General features: G+C 38.4%; 1 protein-coding gene across 2 annotated transcripts in view; it reads left to right on the top strand.

Annotated features, from left to right (window-relative positions):
* Nucleotides 1-13,678, top strand: part of LOC123514717 (DNA topoisomerase 2-binding protein 1-A-like) — a 61,112-nt gene extending 47,434 nt beyond the window's left edge. For both annotated transcript variants that reach the window (XM_045272788.1, XM_045272787.1), the window contains exon 7: nucleotides 13,499-13,678. In XM_045272788.1, coding sequence (XP_045128723.1) covers nucleotides 13,499-13,541 — 43 coding nt within the window. In that variant the 3' untranslated portion in view covers nucleotides 13,542-13,678. The remainder of the gene's footprint in view (nucleotides 1-13,498) is intronic.
* The last annotated feature ends 538 nt before the right edge of the window (nucleotides 13,679-14,216 follow it).

The following is a 14,216-nucleotide window of genomic DNA, read 5'->3' as shown; positions in this document are numbered from 1 at the left end:
ACGTGGCCTTGCATCCGATTGGGTCCAGCGGCCTTGGCTAGAGCGATAGAAAAAGTGCCCCTTGTATCCTCTCTCTCTCTCTCTCTCTCTCTCTCTCTCTCTCTCTCTCTCTCTCTCTCTCTCTCTCTCTCTCTCTCTCTCTCTCTCTCTCTCTCTCTCTCTCTCACACACACAATCAAAATGTTCATAAAGTGATCTAATTTTTATATTTTTTGCAAAACATATTTAAAATACATACAATAGGAATTGCTGGTATTAATGGTGGAATGTCCTCTCCTTTGGTGGTTGAACCTCCTATATCCGTATCAGAGCCCAGAGCATCACTATCTTCGCTCTCTATTATTGTAGAAACTGTTAATTCCAAAGCCCTTCTGATACCACTCTTATTCAAAAGTTGTCTCCCCGCAACATGTAAGAGACCCAAGGTGTAGAAGTAAGGCGTGCAGGAGAGGTGGCAGATCTTGATCTTGATCTTGATACTACAGGCAACTCGGGATCACTCCTGAGCCGGGCCTTTGGATCGGCAGCTCCTGTAGACGACAAAAAAAAAATAAAAAAGGCACACAGAAAAAAAAGGAAAACAAAAAGAAGAAAAAGGAAACAGGGTCCTTTGCTCTAACCGTCTGTACATCTGGCAAGCCACATTCTCTCCAGAAACTCCTGCACCGCCTCAATCATCCTTTCATTCGTTTCTCTACTCAGTCCCAGCAGCACCACCATCCACTCCCTCCCCGTCTTTTCCACTCTTTCGTTCCTATTATGCCCTAACTCAGTCAACACCACTTGCATCATCTCATACCTGTCTCTGGCATACTTCACACACTCCAGCATCACATGCTCCACCATCTCGTCCTCTCCCGAGTCACACATCTGGCACACTTTACTGCGGGACTCAGACCACCTGTAACTCCTTGCATTCACATCCATACACTGTGCCCTAGCTTTGAAGAGAAAATCACCACCTAGGCTTCCATCGTACCACCTCTCATACATCGGGGCCTCTTTCACCTTGTACCATTCCAGAGTAGTCTTTCGTTCCATCCCATTCCTCCATTCATTCAGTCCCATACTCTTCACATCTCTGTCTATCTCACTCTTCCACTTCTTCGCATCCCATTCTGTTCCCACTCTGCCTCCTTTTGTCACGATCCATTCCAGCTGATTCTGATTCACCCCAGCCATTCTCACTGCCCACCCAACCTGTAGACCATCCCTCTCTGTCATTCTCATACACCTTTTCCTCCATTTGCTTCCACTTTCACTCCACAGATACACCTTCCTTGCTATTCTTTCATCATCCATTCTCTCAAGCCTAATCTTGTACCTAAGTGTCGCTTTTATAAGTCTTTCCCTAAAAGAGCTCCATCCCATATCCCCTCTTAAGGCTTTTACTGCCGTGTACCTCGGTGCATTCAGTGCCAGCCTAGCTACTCTACACTGCCCCACTTCTAACTTGTCAATTTTACTCTCATTCCATGCAATCACATCCATACCATACATTATACTGGGGACAGCCACACTCTTCCACACTTCTCTCAGCACGTCATACTTACTTGCTCTCATCCTTACCGCGCTTCCTAAACGGCCCACCCACTGGTTCACCAAGCTTATTTTTTCATTCTTTGACTTTTCACACCCATTCGGACTCATCCACATCCCTAAGTACTTGTATTCTTGTGCCTGCTTCAACTCATTCTCTCCCAACCTCCATGCTGCATTACATTCATCCTCCGACCTATTCACAATCATCACCTTACTCTTCTCACTACTAAACCTAACTCCAAAATCTCTTCCATACCCATCAACCACATCCAGCAGACTTTGCAGCTCCTCTGCTGACTCACTCATAACCACTACATCATCTGCATAAAGAAGCACACCTATCTTATCATTCCCCACACTCATTCCTGCATTCATCCTTCTCATTCTTGCTGCTAACTCCTCTGTGTACAGGCTGAAAAGGGTTGGTGACAAAATACATCCTTGCCTTACTCCTCTCTCACTCCTCACCCAGTCTGTTTCTATATCTCCTAAACTGTACTTAGCTCTGGTATCAACATACATGCTATGCACTATGTTGACTATCTTGGCACTCAACCCAATCTTTTCTAGGACTCTACCTAGCATTTCTCTATTCACCCTATCATAAGCTTTCTCTATATCCAGGAAACCCAAATACAATTTACCTCCATCCCTCTTTTTTTTCTCAATCATTTCATTCACCACAAACATGTTATCCTCAGCTCTCCTGTCCGTACGGAAACCATTCTGCTCCTCACCTAATACTCCAGCTCTTTCAATCCACTTACACAATCTGGCATTCAACACCGCACTGAACACTTTGCCTACTGTATTGACTAACGCGATCGGCCTGTAATTTTTCAACTCACTCTTACTCTTGTGTCCACCCTTATGCAGCAGAGTCACCCTGCACTCATTCCACATTCTTGGCACCCTCTCCTCCTCCCACACCTGCTTAAAAAGCTCAATCATCCTGTCAATCACATCACCTCCATTTTTATACAGCTCATATGGTATTTCGTCCGTCCCTGCTGCCTTCCTATTCTTCTGCCTTTTCACACACTTCTCCACCTCCTCCCTGCTGATCCTTTCATCCAGTTCATCTGCATTCCTTCTCTCCAGTGTCACACATCCTTCTCTCACACCAAACACCTCACCTACCCCACCCACTTCTTCCCAGAACTGTCTGATTGCCTCTCTCATTCCGTGAAATCACTGTCGCTCCCACCATCCATTGTGGGAGTTGGTGACACAGTGATATATAGCATATGTTTACTCCTGACTTGGAGGCTCGCCATACCTCACAACAGAATGAATTCCAGTTCTTTTCTTGAAATTCACAAACCACCCTTTATTTGCTTTAAAATCATCATTGGAGTCAGATGTAGTATCAGAAATAAGATCACGATCTAGCAGCCAAGCCTTCGCACAAATTATGCCCTCTGACAAAGAATCACCAGCCATCTGCCTTTGGTTTATCCAATCAGCAATTTTTCCATTTCTTCCACTGCCGCAGGTCACTTAAATTGCCTTTTCACACCAATTGCCACATCAGCTCTTTTAATGAGCTGTCTTCTTCAGTATTGTGGCTACTGTAGATTTAGCCATACAATACTCAGCTGCAAGATCGGTTATTCTTCCTCCTTTCTCGTATTTGTCACTAATCTTTTTCCTTTCGATGGTTGTTACTACATTCTTTCTCGTAGGCTTGTTCTCACCACTAACAAACCTCTTTGGTGTCATTGTAAGCTTCTAAATGCAAAAAAAGAAAAAAAAAACTGCAGAGGTAAAACAAAGGACAATGTTATTCTTATGACAGCGAAGGATAAACTATTATAATAGGTATTTTTGAGTACAGTAAAAGTCCTGAAATCCGGAAGTCGGGTTCAGGCATTCCGGATTCTAGGATTTTCTGGATAGTAAGGTTAAGGGTACTATGTAAACCCCACTAAACTAACCCCAACTTGCTATATCTCTTTGTAGTACTGTCATAACATCTTACAGGGATTGCTACTACCACCAGTCCTCTGTGTACTTCCTCACCACACCACAAAAGATTTACGTAGGCTTTTTTTTTTTTTTTTTTTTTTTTTTTTTTTTTTTTTTTTTTTTGCCAGACTATGGGGGGAGTGGCATGGGCCTTTCCAGCCATTATGGTGGCCCATATGTGATGATTGCTCTTTTCCTACTTGTCAACTTGTATTTGTGTAGGTGATTTCACTATTTTACGTAGGCTATTCCACCATCCACATATACTGAGAAGTTTGAGTGATTGTACTGTACTGTACCCCACATAATATGTATACAGTCCACAATACTTATGTCACACTTTATAAAATAATTTTAAGTATAATACAAAACACATTTCATAACGTAAAACATTTACTGATGTCTGATAAAGGGAAACAAAAAGAAAGGAAGGCCTCCAACATCATATGCCAGCCAATCACGTCACCGGCGTCTAGCGTACACCAGCTGGACCACCCACGCAGATAACAGGACTCTGCAACACACACGCATACACGCATGCATGCACGCACATCACCTACAGAAACATAAAACATCACTTATAATACCTCCAAATATTATTCTCATACGAGTTTGTGTTGAACTCAATGTCGGTGATGACATGTTCGGTTTCGGCTATTATTATTATATATTTATTACTATTATTTCTTACTTATTACATATTTAACTCAGCCTTTCAAATTTTCCGGATTATAAGGTTCCGGATTTAAGGACTTTTACTGTATTAAGTCGAACTTTTGCGTTTGACTCTTGAAAAGTTTGACTATTTAGATGTTCGAGTATTGAGTCTCCACTATATATATATATATATATATATATATATATATATATATATATATATATATATATATATATATATGGATAGATTCCTTTTTATTAATACAATTCCTATATTGTCCTAACTTTGAACTTAGAGAAGTTTGAAAAAAAATTTTGGTGCATTTTAAATGGCTGCTCCCATGAGACAATTTTTTCAATGAGGCTCCTCTGTCTGGTTTGAAGGGCTAACTATTGTAGAACATCTCTTATTTGGTACATTTTGAAAAATCCATCTTTAAACTTCAGTATGAATTTTTATACACAAGTTTTATGAAAGTTCTGTGAATTTAAGGGAAAAATTTGTCAGAAATATTTTAAACTAATTATAGATCTTCTGCCAAATAGAATCTATAGAAAATGTTATGTTCTTTGTAACAAAGCAAGAATCACTCAAATCAGATAAAGCTTAGCAGAAAGATAATTTTCCAAATAGCAAAAAAATACTTTGAAGATAATGCCATTTATAGGTCTAAGTGTACCCCAAGGCCCTTTAAGATTCTAATGGCCTTCCATATATCAGTCTATACCTTGTGAGTGGTTTCCTCCCTTTCCCAGTATTACTGGGCTTTTCTTGTCTTGCAGTTGGAGATTGGAGGTATTATATAGCTAATTAATTTTATTGGTAATCTACACTAATATATATATATATATATATATATATATATATATATATATATATATATATATATATATATATATATATATATATATATATATATCCTGTTCTGATAAAAAACGGGCCCTTTGTATCCTCTCTCTCTCTCTCTCTCTCTCTCTCTCTCTCTCTCTCTCTCTCTCTCTCTCTCTCTCTCTCTCTCTCTCTCTCTCTCTCTCTCTCTATTCTGATAAAAAACGGGCCCTCTCTCTCTCTCTCTCTAACATGGCGAGTGACCGGAGGTATAGAAGTAAGGCACGCGGGAGAGGTGGCGGAATCAGACACAGTGAAATCACTGTCGCTCCCACCATCCATTGTTGGTGACACAGTGACGTAGAGCATATGTTTACTCCTGATGAGTGTTGCCAGCTCACAAGCAAAGAAAGATATAGCTGTAAAAAGCCTAAATGTCTATCGATGTGCCCCGCGTCTTGCATGATAAATGTCTATCGACATGTCCTGAGTTTTGCAGGTTAAGTTGTTATTTTGGGAAATATAGTTAATTTATATCATGCATACAATAAACATTGTATTTATCTTATATTAAATATATATTTGGTTGGTATTTAAAGCATGTAAATTTTTGGGGAGGTAAATTCATATCACAAAAACAAATTAATTCTATTTCCATTAATTTGATATACAATTTTTTTTTATATATATATACAACGATTGTCATGGAACAAATTAAATTTGTATGTCGAAGTACCACTGTATAAGTATATACGCCTAACCCTCCGTTATTGCGCCCTTCTGTTATTGTGTCTAGAGATTATCGCGCACTCATGAAAATCTGTAAAATTCAGTTCTAGCACATCTGGAAAGTCGTTATTGAGCACCCATAGTAGTAATAGTAGTAGTAGTAGTAGAAGTTGTAGTACTACCCAAATCCCAACCACACACTGATGAATGTTTAGAGGGGCGAGGAGGAGGAGGAAGAGGCAGAGGGGGAGAAAGATTATGATCATGAGGAAGAGGAGCTAGCAGCCAATTATCGCTGTGTATTCACATAACGTGATTAGAATAAGGGAGCTGATTGGTTCCAGTCACTCCTCACCACCACCACCACCACCACCTCTCAGTCTCACACATGGTATTATGTTGTTCAGAGCTGATTTTTAAGGAAAATTTTTGGGTTGGGCACCAACTTATTTATTTCCTATTTATTCTTCACTTCTGTTATCACGTTTTATGCCATCACATGGTTTTTTAGGCACCAACTTCGCGCGATAACAGAGGGTTAAGTGTACATTAGTGTCCAACCTTACACTCCATCTGGCCCCATTGCTTTTATTACATCCACCTTTTCTAGTAGTTCTTTAATATTTTTTTTGTTTTGTACCACAATGTCTCTTAATCCTTCCATAATCCTTCCTGTATGGCTTGGCTGCTTGGTTTGTGTGTGTGTGTGTGTGTATTTACCTAGTTGTAGTTTTATGGGGCCTGGGCTTTATGCTCATGTGGCCCCGTCTCCATATCTACACTCATCCAATCTTACTTTAAAACTATGTACACTCGTTGCAGACACTACTTCTTCATTTAAACTGTTCCATGTCTCAACACATCTTTGCAGGAAACTATACTTTTTAATATCTCTCAGACATCTTCCTTTTCTCAGCTTTTTACTATGCGATCTTGTGCTTCGATGTCATATTCTTCTCTCAGGATCAGTTTCTCATTATCCACTTGGTCCATTCCGTTGATCAATTTATAAACTTGTATCAGGTCTCCTCTCTCCTTCTCTGTTCCAAGGTTGGTAGATCCATAGCCTTTAGTCTCTCCTCATATATCATCCCTTCAAATTCTGGAACCATTCTTGTAGCCATTTTTGTAGTCTCTCCAATTTCCTTATGTGTTTCTTTTTGTGAGGGGTCCACACTACTCCTGCATATTCCAATCTGGGTCTTATTATAGTACTTATCAATTTCTTCATCATTTCTTTGTCCATGTAGTGAAATGCTATTCCAATATTCCTTAGCAAATTATATGTTTCTCTAAAATTCTATCAATATGGCTTACTGGTTGATTGTTTTCTTCCATCGTCACTCCCAAGTCCTTTTCCTTTTTACTTTCTCCAGTTCTACTCCATCTCCCATCTTATAGATTCCCACTGGTCGTCTTTCACTCTTTCCCATTTCCATGACATGGCTTTTGTTCACATTGAATTCCATTTCCACTTTTACTCCATTCCCAGATCTTATTTAGGTCTTCTTGCAGTATTTCACAATCCTCTTTTGCTTTATAACTCTGCACAGTTTTGCATCATCTGCAAACAGATTTATGTAGCTGTTCACTCCTTCTGGCATGTCGTTAATATAAATGAGGAAAAGTATTGGTGCCAATACTGACCCCTGTGGCACTCCGCTTTCTACTGCTCTCCACTTGGACTTCATATCTTTAACTACCGTCCTTATTTCTCTCCCCCTCAAATAATTTTCTATCCATCTCAATGTGCTTCCTTTTAAGCCACCCTTCTCCTCTAACTTCCACAGTAATCTTGCATGTGGCACTTTATCAAATGCCTTTTTTAAATCCAAATAAATACAGTCAACCCATCCTCTCTCTCTTGTACTCTATCAACTATTCTAGAATAGAAACTCAATAAATTAGTTACACAAGACCGTCCTTTTCTAAAACCAAATTGGCTATTTGATATTAATTTGTTGTCTTCAAGAACTCGATCCATTGTTTCTTTATTATTCTTTCACACATCTTGCATATTACACTAGTTAGTGATACCGGTCTGTAATTTAAAGGTTCTTCTTTCCTTCCACTCTTATATATGGGAACCACCTCAGCTCTTTTCCATTCTACTGGTACTGTTCCATTTTCTATTGAGCATTTTATGATGTTGTATATAGGACTTGCTAGTTCTTCCCTACATTCTTTCAGTATTCTGCCTGAGACTTCATCTGGTCCCATTGCCTTTTCTTCATCCAGTTCCTTCATTAACTCTTTTATTTCAAGCTTGGTTACTTTAATCTCTTTCATATAGATTGTCTCTATTACCCTGTGGTCTTTCAAATTTGGATTCCTTAGTAAAGACCTCCTGGAATTTATTATTTAATAGTTCTGCCATACTTTTGGGTCTTCCACCATCCCATTCTCTCCTTTTAACCTTTCTATTGTTTCTTTTGCCTAATTTTTCCATTTATGAATCTGTAGAACAATTTTGGTTGCTCCTTACATTTTTCGACAATGTCCTTTTCATAGTTCTTTTCCTCTTCCTTCCTCACCTTAACATATTCATTTCTTGCTGCCTTGAAGTTTTCCTTATTTACTGGATTTCTATTTCTCCTCCACCTTTTCCATGCTCCATCTCTTTTCTCCTTTGCCCTAGCACACCTTGCATTAAACCAATCTTTCTTTCCTTCTTCTTTAGGTCTATATTTTGGGACATATTCCTGACTCCTGTTTTGTATATTTCCAAAAATAAGTTATATTTCTCTTGCATCTCTGAGTTTTCCATCTCCTCCCAGTTACGTTTTAAAATAGTTCTTGAGATTCTCAATATCAGCCTTTCTATAATTTAATCGGTCTCCTTTGTATGATTCATCTCTATCTTCCTTTCCCTCTTCTATATCTATTTCTAATATTACATGGTCACTCTTTCCCAATGGGCACTTATATCTTATATCATCATTCATTTGTATACCCCTTGTAAAAACTAGGTCCAATCTTGCCGGCTCATCGTTTCCTCTGAATCTTGTGCATTCCTTTACTCTCTTGGTCCATCATATTGTCTATCATTAGGTTCAGGAATCTTTCTCCCCAGGCTTCTTCCCCCATACCACTTTCATAATTTTCCCAGTCCACTTCTTTACAGTTGAAATCTCCTACTAATATCACTTTTCTCCTTTCTTTAATGATTCTCATTAGACTCCTTATTGTGTCATCTATCATGTCTTTATATTCTTGATTGGTCCATGAATTTGTTTTGGTGGCACATATGTTACAATGATTGTTAACTCTTTTTTATTAATATGCATCTTAACATACAGTACTTCTGCTTTTCCTTCCCCACATTCCACTTGGTTTATCACTATCTCCTTCCTTAACATTATCATGACTCCTCCTCCTCCTTTACCCACTCTGTCTCTTCTCCATACATTATACCTATTATCCAAGTCTATTTTGATTGCCTCATTTAGTTTTGTTTCAGCCAGGCATACAATATCTGGATTTTCTTTCTTTATGTAATCTCTTAATTCTAATTTACTTGATAAAACCCTGTCTATGTTCGTATACATCATTTTTAGTCTCTTGCCTTTATCATTTTAGTTAAACTTGTTCCACTTTTTTCTCTTCCTTCTCTTTTATATACCATTTCCTTATCCTGTCTCCTAGAATTCTCCAAAAAAATCCTTTTTTCCCTCTTCTGACCTTTCATTATTTTTTCCCTTACTGCTGCTGCCAGTTCATTGTATCTCTTCCTTTCTTCCTCATTTCTATTTTTCTTTATATAGATATCCTTGCAGCCTTCTGTTTCTCTAAGTTTTGTTGTTCTATATAATATTTCTTCTGTTGCTGCTTGTGATTTTAGTAGTATTTTAATTGGTCTCTTTTTTCCTTCTTGATATGGTCCCATTCTGTTTATTTCTTCTACTTCCTCTCCTAAATTCTGCCTATCTTCGTCGTTTAGATTTTTTAGTAGGTCTTTGACTGATTTCATTTCTTCTTTTTCTCTTCTTGGTTTATATTTAATTTTTTTCATTTAATCCAAATACAATTACACTTTTTTTCCGCAATTTCTCTAACTAGATTTTCTTTTGTCTTGAGAACTCCTATCATTATGTTTGTCATATTTTATCTCGTTCTTTTAGTTGTTCTTGAATCACCTCCTGAAAGTCATCCTTATCTTTCTTATCTTGGACTCTCCATGCTTGTACTTCTTTTTTAATCACATTCTGTACTCTTCCCTCTTCTTTGTTTACTAGATCTTTCAGCTTCTCTTTTTTTTCTCGGCTTTACCGAGTCCTCCTTCCATCTGCTTCTTGTAGTTAGTTACTTCCTTATTCAGTTCTTCATTTTCCGCTCTTAGCCTAGCTCCGTTTTCTTCCACTTTTTTTTTTATCCTTTCTCTCAGTTTTTTAAACAGTTTGTGTGTGTGTGTGTGTGTGTGTCACCTAGTTGTAATTTTACAGGGCCTGGGTATCATACTCGTGTGGCCCCGTCTCCATATCTACACACATATAACTTTTCTTTAAAACTATGCACACTCCTCACTGACACCACCTCCTCACTCAAACTATTCCACACCTCCACACATCTCTGTGGGAAACTATATTTCTTCACATCCTTCAAGCATATTCCCTTGGCTATCTTTTTACTATGCGATCTCGTAGTTCTATTTAAATTTTCCTCTCTCAACATCATTTGTTCATTATCCACTTCATCCAAACCGTTCAACAGTTTATAAACCTGTATTAAATCTCCTCTTTCTCTTCTTTGTTCCAAGGTAAGCAAATTCATTTCTTTTAATCTCTCCTCATAGGTCATTTCTGCCAATTCCAGAACCATTTTTGTTGCCATTCTCTGCAATCTCTCCAACTTCCTTATATGTTTCTTTTTATAAGGGGACCAAACCATCCCAGCATATTCCAATCTTGGTCTAATTACCGTAATAATTAATTTCTTCATCATATCTTTATCCCTATAATGAAAGGCTAATCCAATATTTCTAATCAAATTATATGTTTCTCCAAACATCTTGTCAATATGAGCCTCAAACTGTCCATGGTCTTGTATTATCACTCCCAAATCCTTGGCCGTCTTCCACTCTTTCCCATCTCCATTACATGACTTTTGCTCAGATTAAATTCCATCTCCCACCTCTTGCTCCACTCCCAAATCCTATCCAGATCTGCCTGTAAAATTTCACAATCTTCTTCACTCTTCACATACTTACACAACTTCACATCATCCGCAAACAAATTAATATAACTGTTTACTCCTTCTGGCATATCATTAATATAGATAAGGAAACGTATTGGTGCCAGCACTGAACCTTGTGGGACTCCACTCTCCACCACCAACCAGTCCGACTTTGCATCCCTTATTACCGTTCTCATCTCCCTCCATCTCAAGTAGTTTTCCATCCACTTTAACACTTTTCCTTCAGTCCTCCATAAATCTCTAATTTCCATAGCAGTCTCATGTGAGGTACCTTGTCAAAAGCTTTTTTAAATCCAAATATACACAGTCCATCCATCCCTCTCTCTCTTGTATTTTGTCAACCACTCTTGAATAAAAGCTCAGTAGATTTGTTACACATGACCTCCCTTTCCTAAAGCCAAATTGATGATCCGATAATAACTTATGATCCTCCAGGAACCGTATCCAATATTTCTTTATCACCCTCTCACAAATCTTACCGACCACACTTGTTAAAGACACAGGTCTATAGTTAAGAGGCTCTTCCTTACTGCCTCCCTTATAAATGGGCACCACTTCAGCTCTTTTCCACTCTACCGGTACTTCCCCGGTTTCTAATGAGCACCTTACAATATCATATAATGGATCTATCAATTCTTCTCTACATTCCTTCAATAATTTGCCTGAAACTTCATCTGGTCCCATCGCTTTATCATCTTTAAGTTCCTCCAACATTTTATATAACTCCTTTTTAGGTATCTTAATGTCATCCATGTACACATTACCTTTACATTCTGAGGCTTTACAAACATTGTTTCTTTAGTAAATACTTGTTTTGTGTGTGTGTGTGTGTGATTCACTGTTTGAGCTGTTGCAGTGTGTGACGAGACAGGCAGACGTTACCCTATGGAACGAGCTCAGAGCTCATTATTTCCAATCTTCGGATAGGCCTGAGACCAGGCACACACCACACACTGGGACAACAAGGTTACAACTCCTCGATTTACATCCCGTACCTACTCACTGCCAGGTGAACAGGAGCTACAAGTGAAAGGAGACACCGCCCAAATATCTCCACCTGACCGGGGAATCGAACCCCGGTCCTCTGGCTTGTGAAGCCAGCGCTGTGTGTGTGTGTGTGTGTTTTACGAAAAAATACCCAGCAAATTTTCCCATGGAGTTGACATCCAGAAAGTTGAGTCCTTCCACATCACCATGGCCTGATCCACACTCACATACAGCTCCTCCTTCAGGCATCTTTTTATTTTCTTGGCCTGCTGAATAGATGGAAGGGACAGTTTGAAGAGCCTGTTCTGTCACATCGCCCTAACCACACCATTCTCCTTGTTTGACATACTATTGAGAAGGTCCAAGCTAGTGAAGAGGTTATCACAAGCTATTTTGGTGCCAGGCACTAAATTGGCATCCCCTAATAGGTTACAAATAACGTTGAGTCCTTGACTGAGGCCTTAAGTAAACAGTTTTGGCACAACCATATGGTTCACAATGGATCATTTTCCCATCAGAGATGCCCAACACCCACACTTTGAAGCCCAAACGAGTTGGCTTTCCCTTGAGGAATTGCTTGAGGGATGGTGCCCAAAGTGCTTGACAACTGACTCGTCTACAAAGATGTAGTCAGACTTCTCAATGTATTACTTGCAGCCCTTTTCAGAGCATTGAACAACAGCCTCACCTTCCAAAAGCAGTCTTTGGCTTCTTATTGTTAGCAAAGTGAATATAGTGCATGATATCATCAAAGGTGTTTCTGGACATGGCCTTCATTACCAGAGGATTTCTCGTGTCTTCTCTCTTTTCCCAGTACATCCTCCCCTGAGCTGGTGAGACATAGCCATTAATGATGTGGCTGGCTATGATGATGTCCCTGTCCACTTTGGCCTGAAAGGCAGGACAATTATGCTGGGCAGCATACCTCTCTGTCTCTGACTAGCTTACCAACCAATTCATCAGAGGTTAATAATTTTGTATAGTCATAGGGAGAATCCACATCATTGATGTTGAAAAAATAGAAACTAATAGGTATGTCTAGTTTCACTCCACTTCTTAGGGACAGTGCTGACACATACTTAGAAGTACGTACATCCAACATTTACTCATAGTATATAACAAGATATATGGAAATATTTTAAGATTCTTTTTACACACAAAATTTGACACCTTTAAACTTTTGAGAACAAAACATATGGGAAAATACAAAAAGCTTACTTTATTTTGTAGAAAAGATTCTTGCAACCACAGCCACCTTCCATCTTTCATCTCTCAGGGAAGCTATCACTTTACTGCCTTCCAGTGTAGAGTTCCCATAAGTTCTCATTTTCTATAATGTACTTCAGGAGAAGCACAAGTCATCCATTGTTTATGAAACAAATTGTAATTTTCATGTTCCTCTCAAACGAAGTAAGAAACATGAAAAATAACACTTTTAATACCCTTTAAAGTATGCTTCATCACTAATGGTTTATAGGATAAGGTCTATGCTACATAAAAAAAAGTATCTTTTTTCTTGTAATATACATGAATAATGTAAATTATTATTATTATTATTATAGTTCTATTTATTTTTCTTATTTCTTTTTGTAGTTCCTGCATACCAAGTCCTCTCAAGCGTGGCCAACGGAACTGAATCCTTGGAACACTTGGATGCACCAAAAGTCTGTTGTTGAACAAAGAGAGTGGCATGTAAAATACATATATGAATGACAAAAAATGCTTACACATTTCACAATGAATATTTGCTAAGATACTTCTTTATGCTGTTTCAAGTTTTCTTTTTTTTCCATTTAAGTGAGAGCAAACTAGCAAACAATTTTTTTTATCACAGCTTTGACACTTCCTGTAAAAAGCATATTTTGGAATTACAAGTGAAGATGTAGTAGTAGCAAAGTTACCCTTATTACCAAGATGGGGATACAAGGTTGCTTGAACATACAAAGATTACATGAAAAATGTTAAGATTGTAGCTGACAATATATATGATGAGAGAAAATTGAGAAAAAATTATCAGCAATGCAGGGATGGGAATCTTATGTCATTCAGTGACACCAACAAAAGCCCTGACTAGAGAGAAGGAAAACAGTTAATCTCAAGTAAGTCTGTAAATATATAAATATACACTAACTTCACTTATGTCCCTGAAATAGGCTTTTCACTAAAGGTATCAAAGCTGTAATTTTAGTTATTGTCTGTTCACTGGAAGCTGAAGTGTCCAAGATGTGTTAACTTGGTAGGTGAGTATAAAAGCCAATGCTGATTGGCTGCTACCACTCAGGTTTAATCATATTTCATAAATAGTAAGAGG

This window comes from Portunus trituberculatus, chromosome 38 (assembly GCF_017591435.1).
Source record: "Portunus trituberculatus isolate SZX2019 chromosome 38, ASM1759143v1, whole genome shotgun sequence".
Classification (NCBI taxonomy): domain Eukaryota; kingdom Metazoa; phylum Arthropoda; class Malacostraca; order Decapoda; family Portunidae; genus Portunus; species Portunus trituberculatus.
This window is presented reverse-complemented; position numbering and strand designations above follow the sequence as displayed.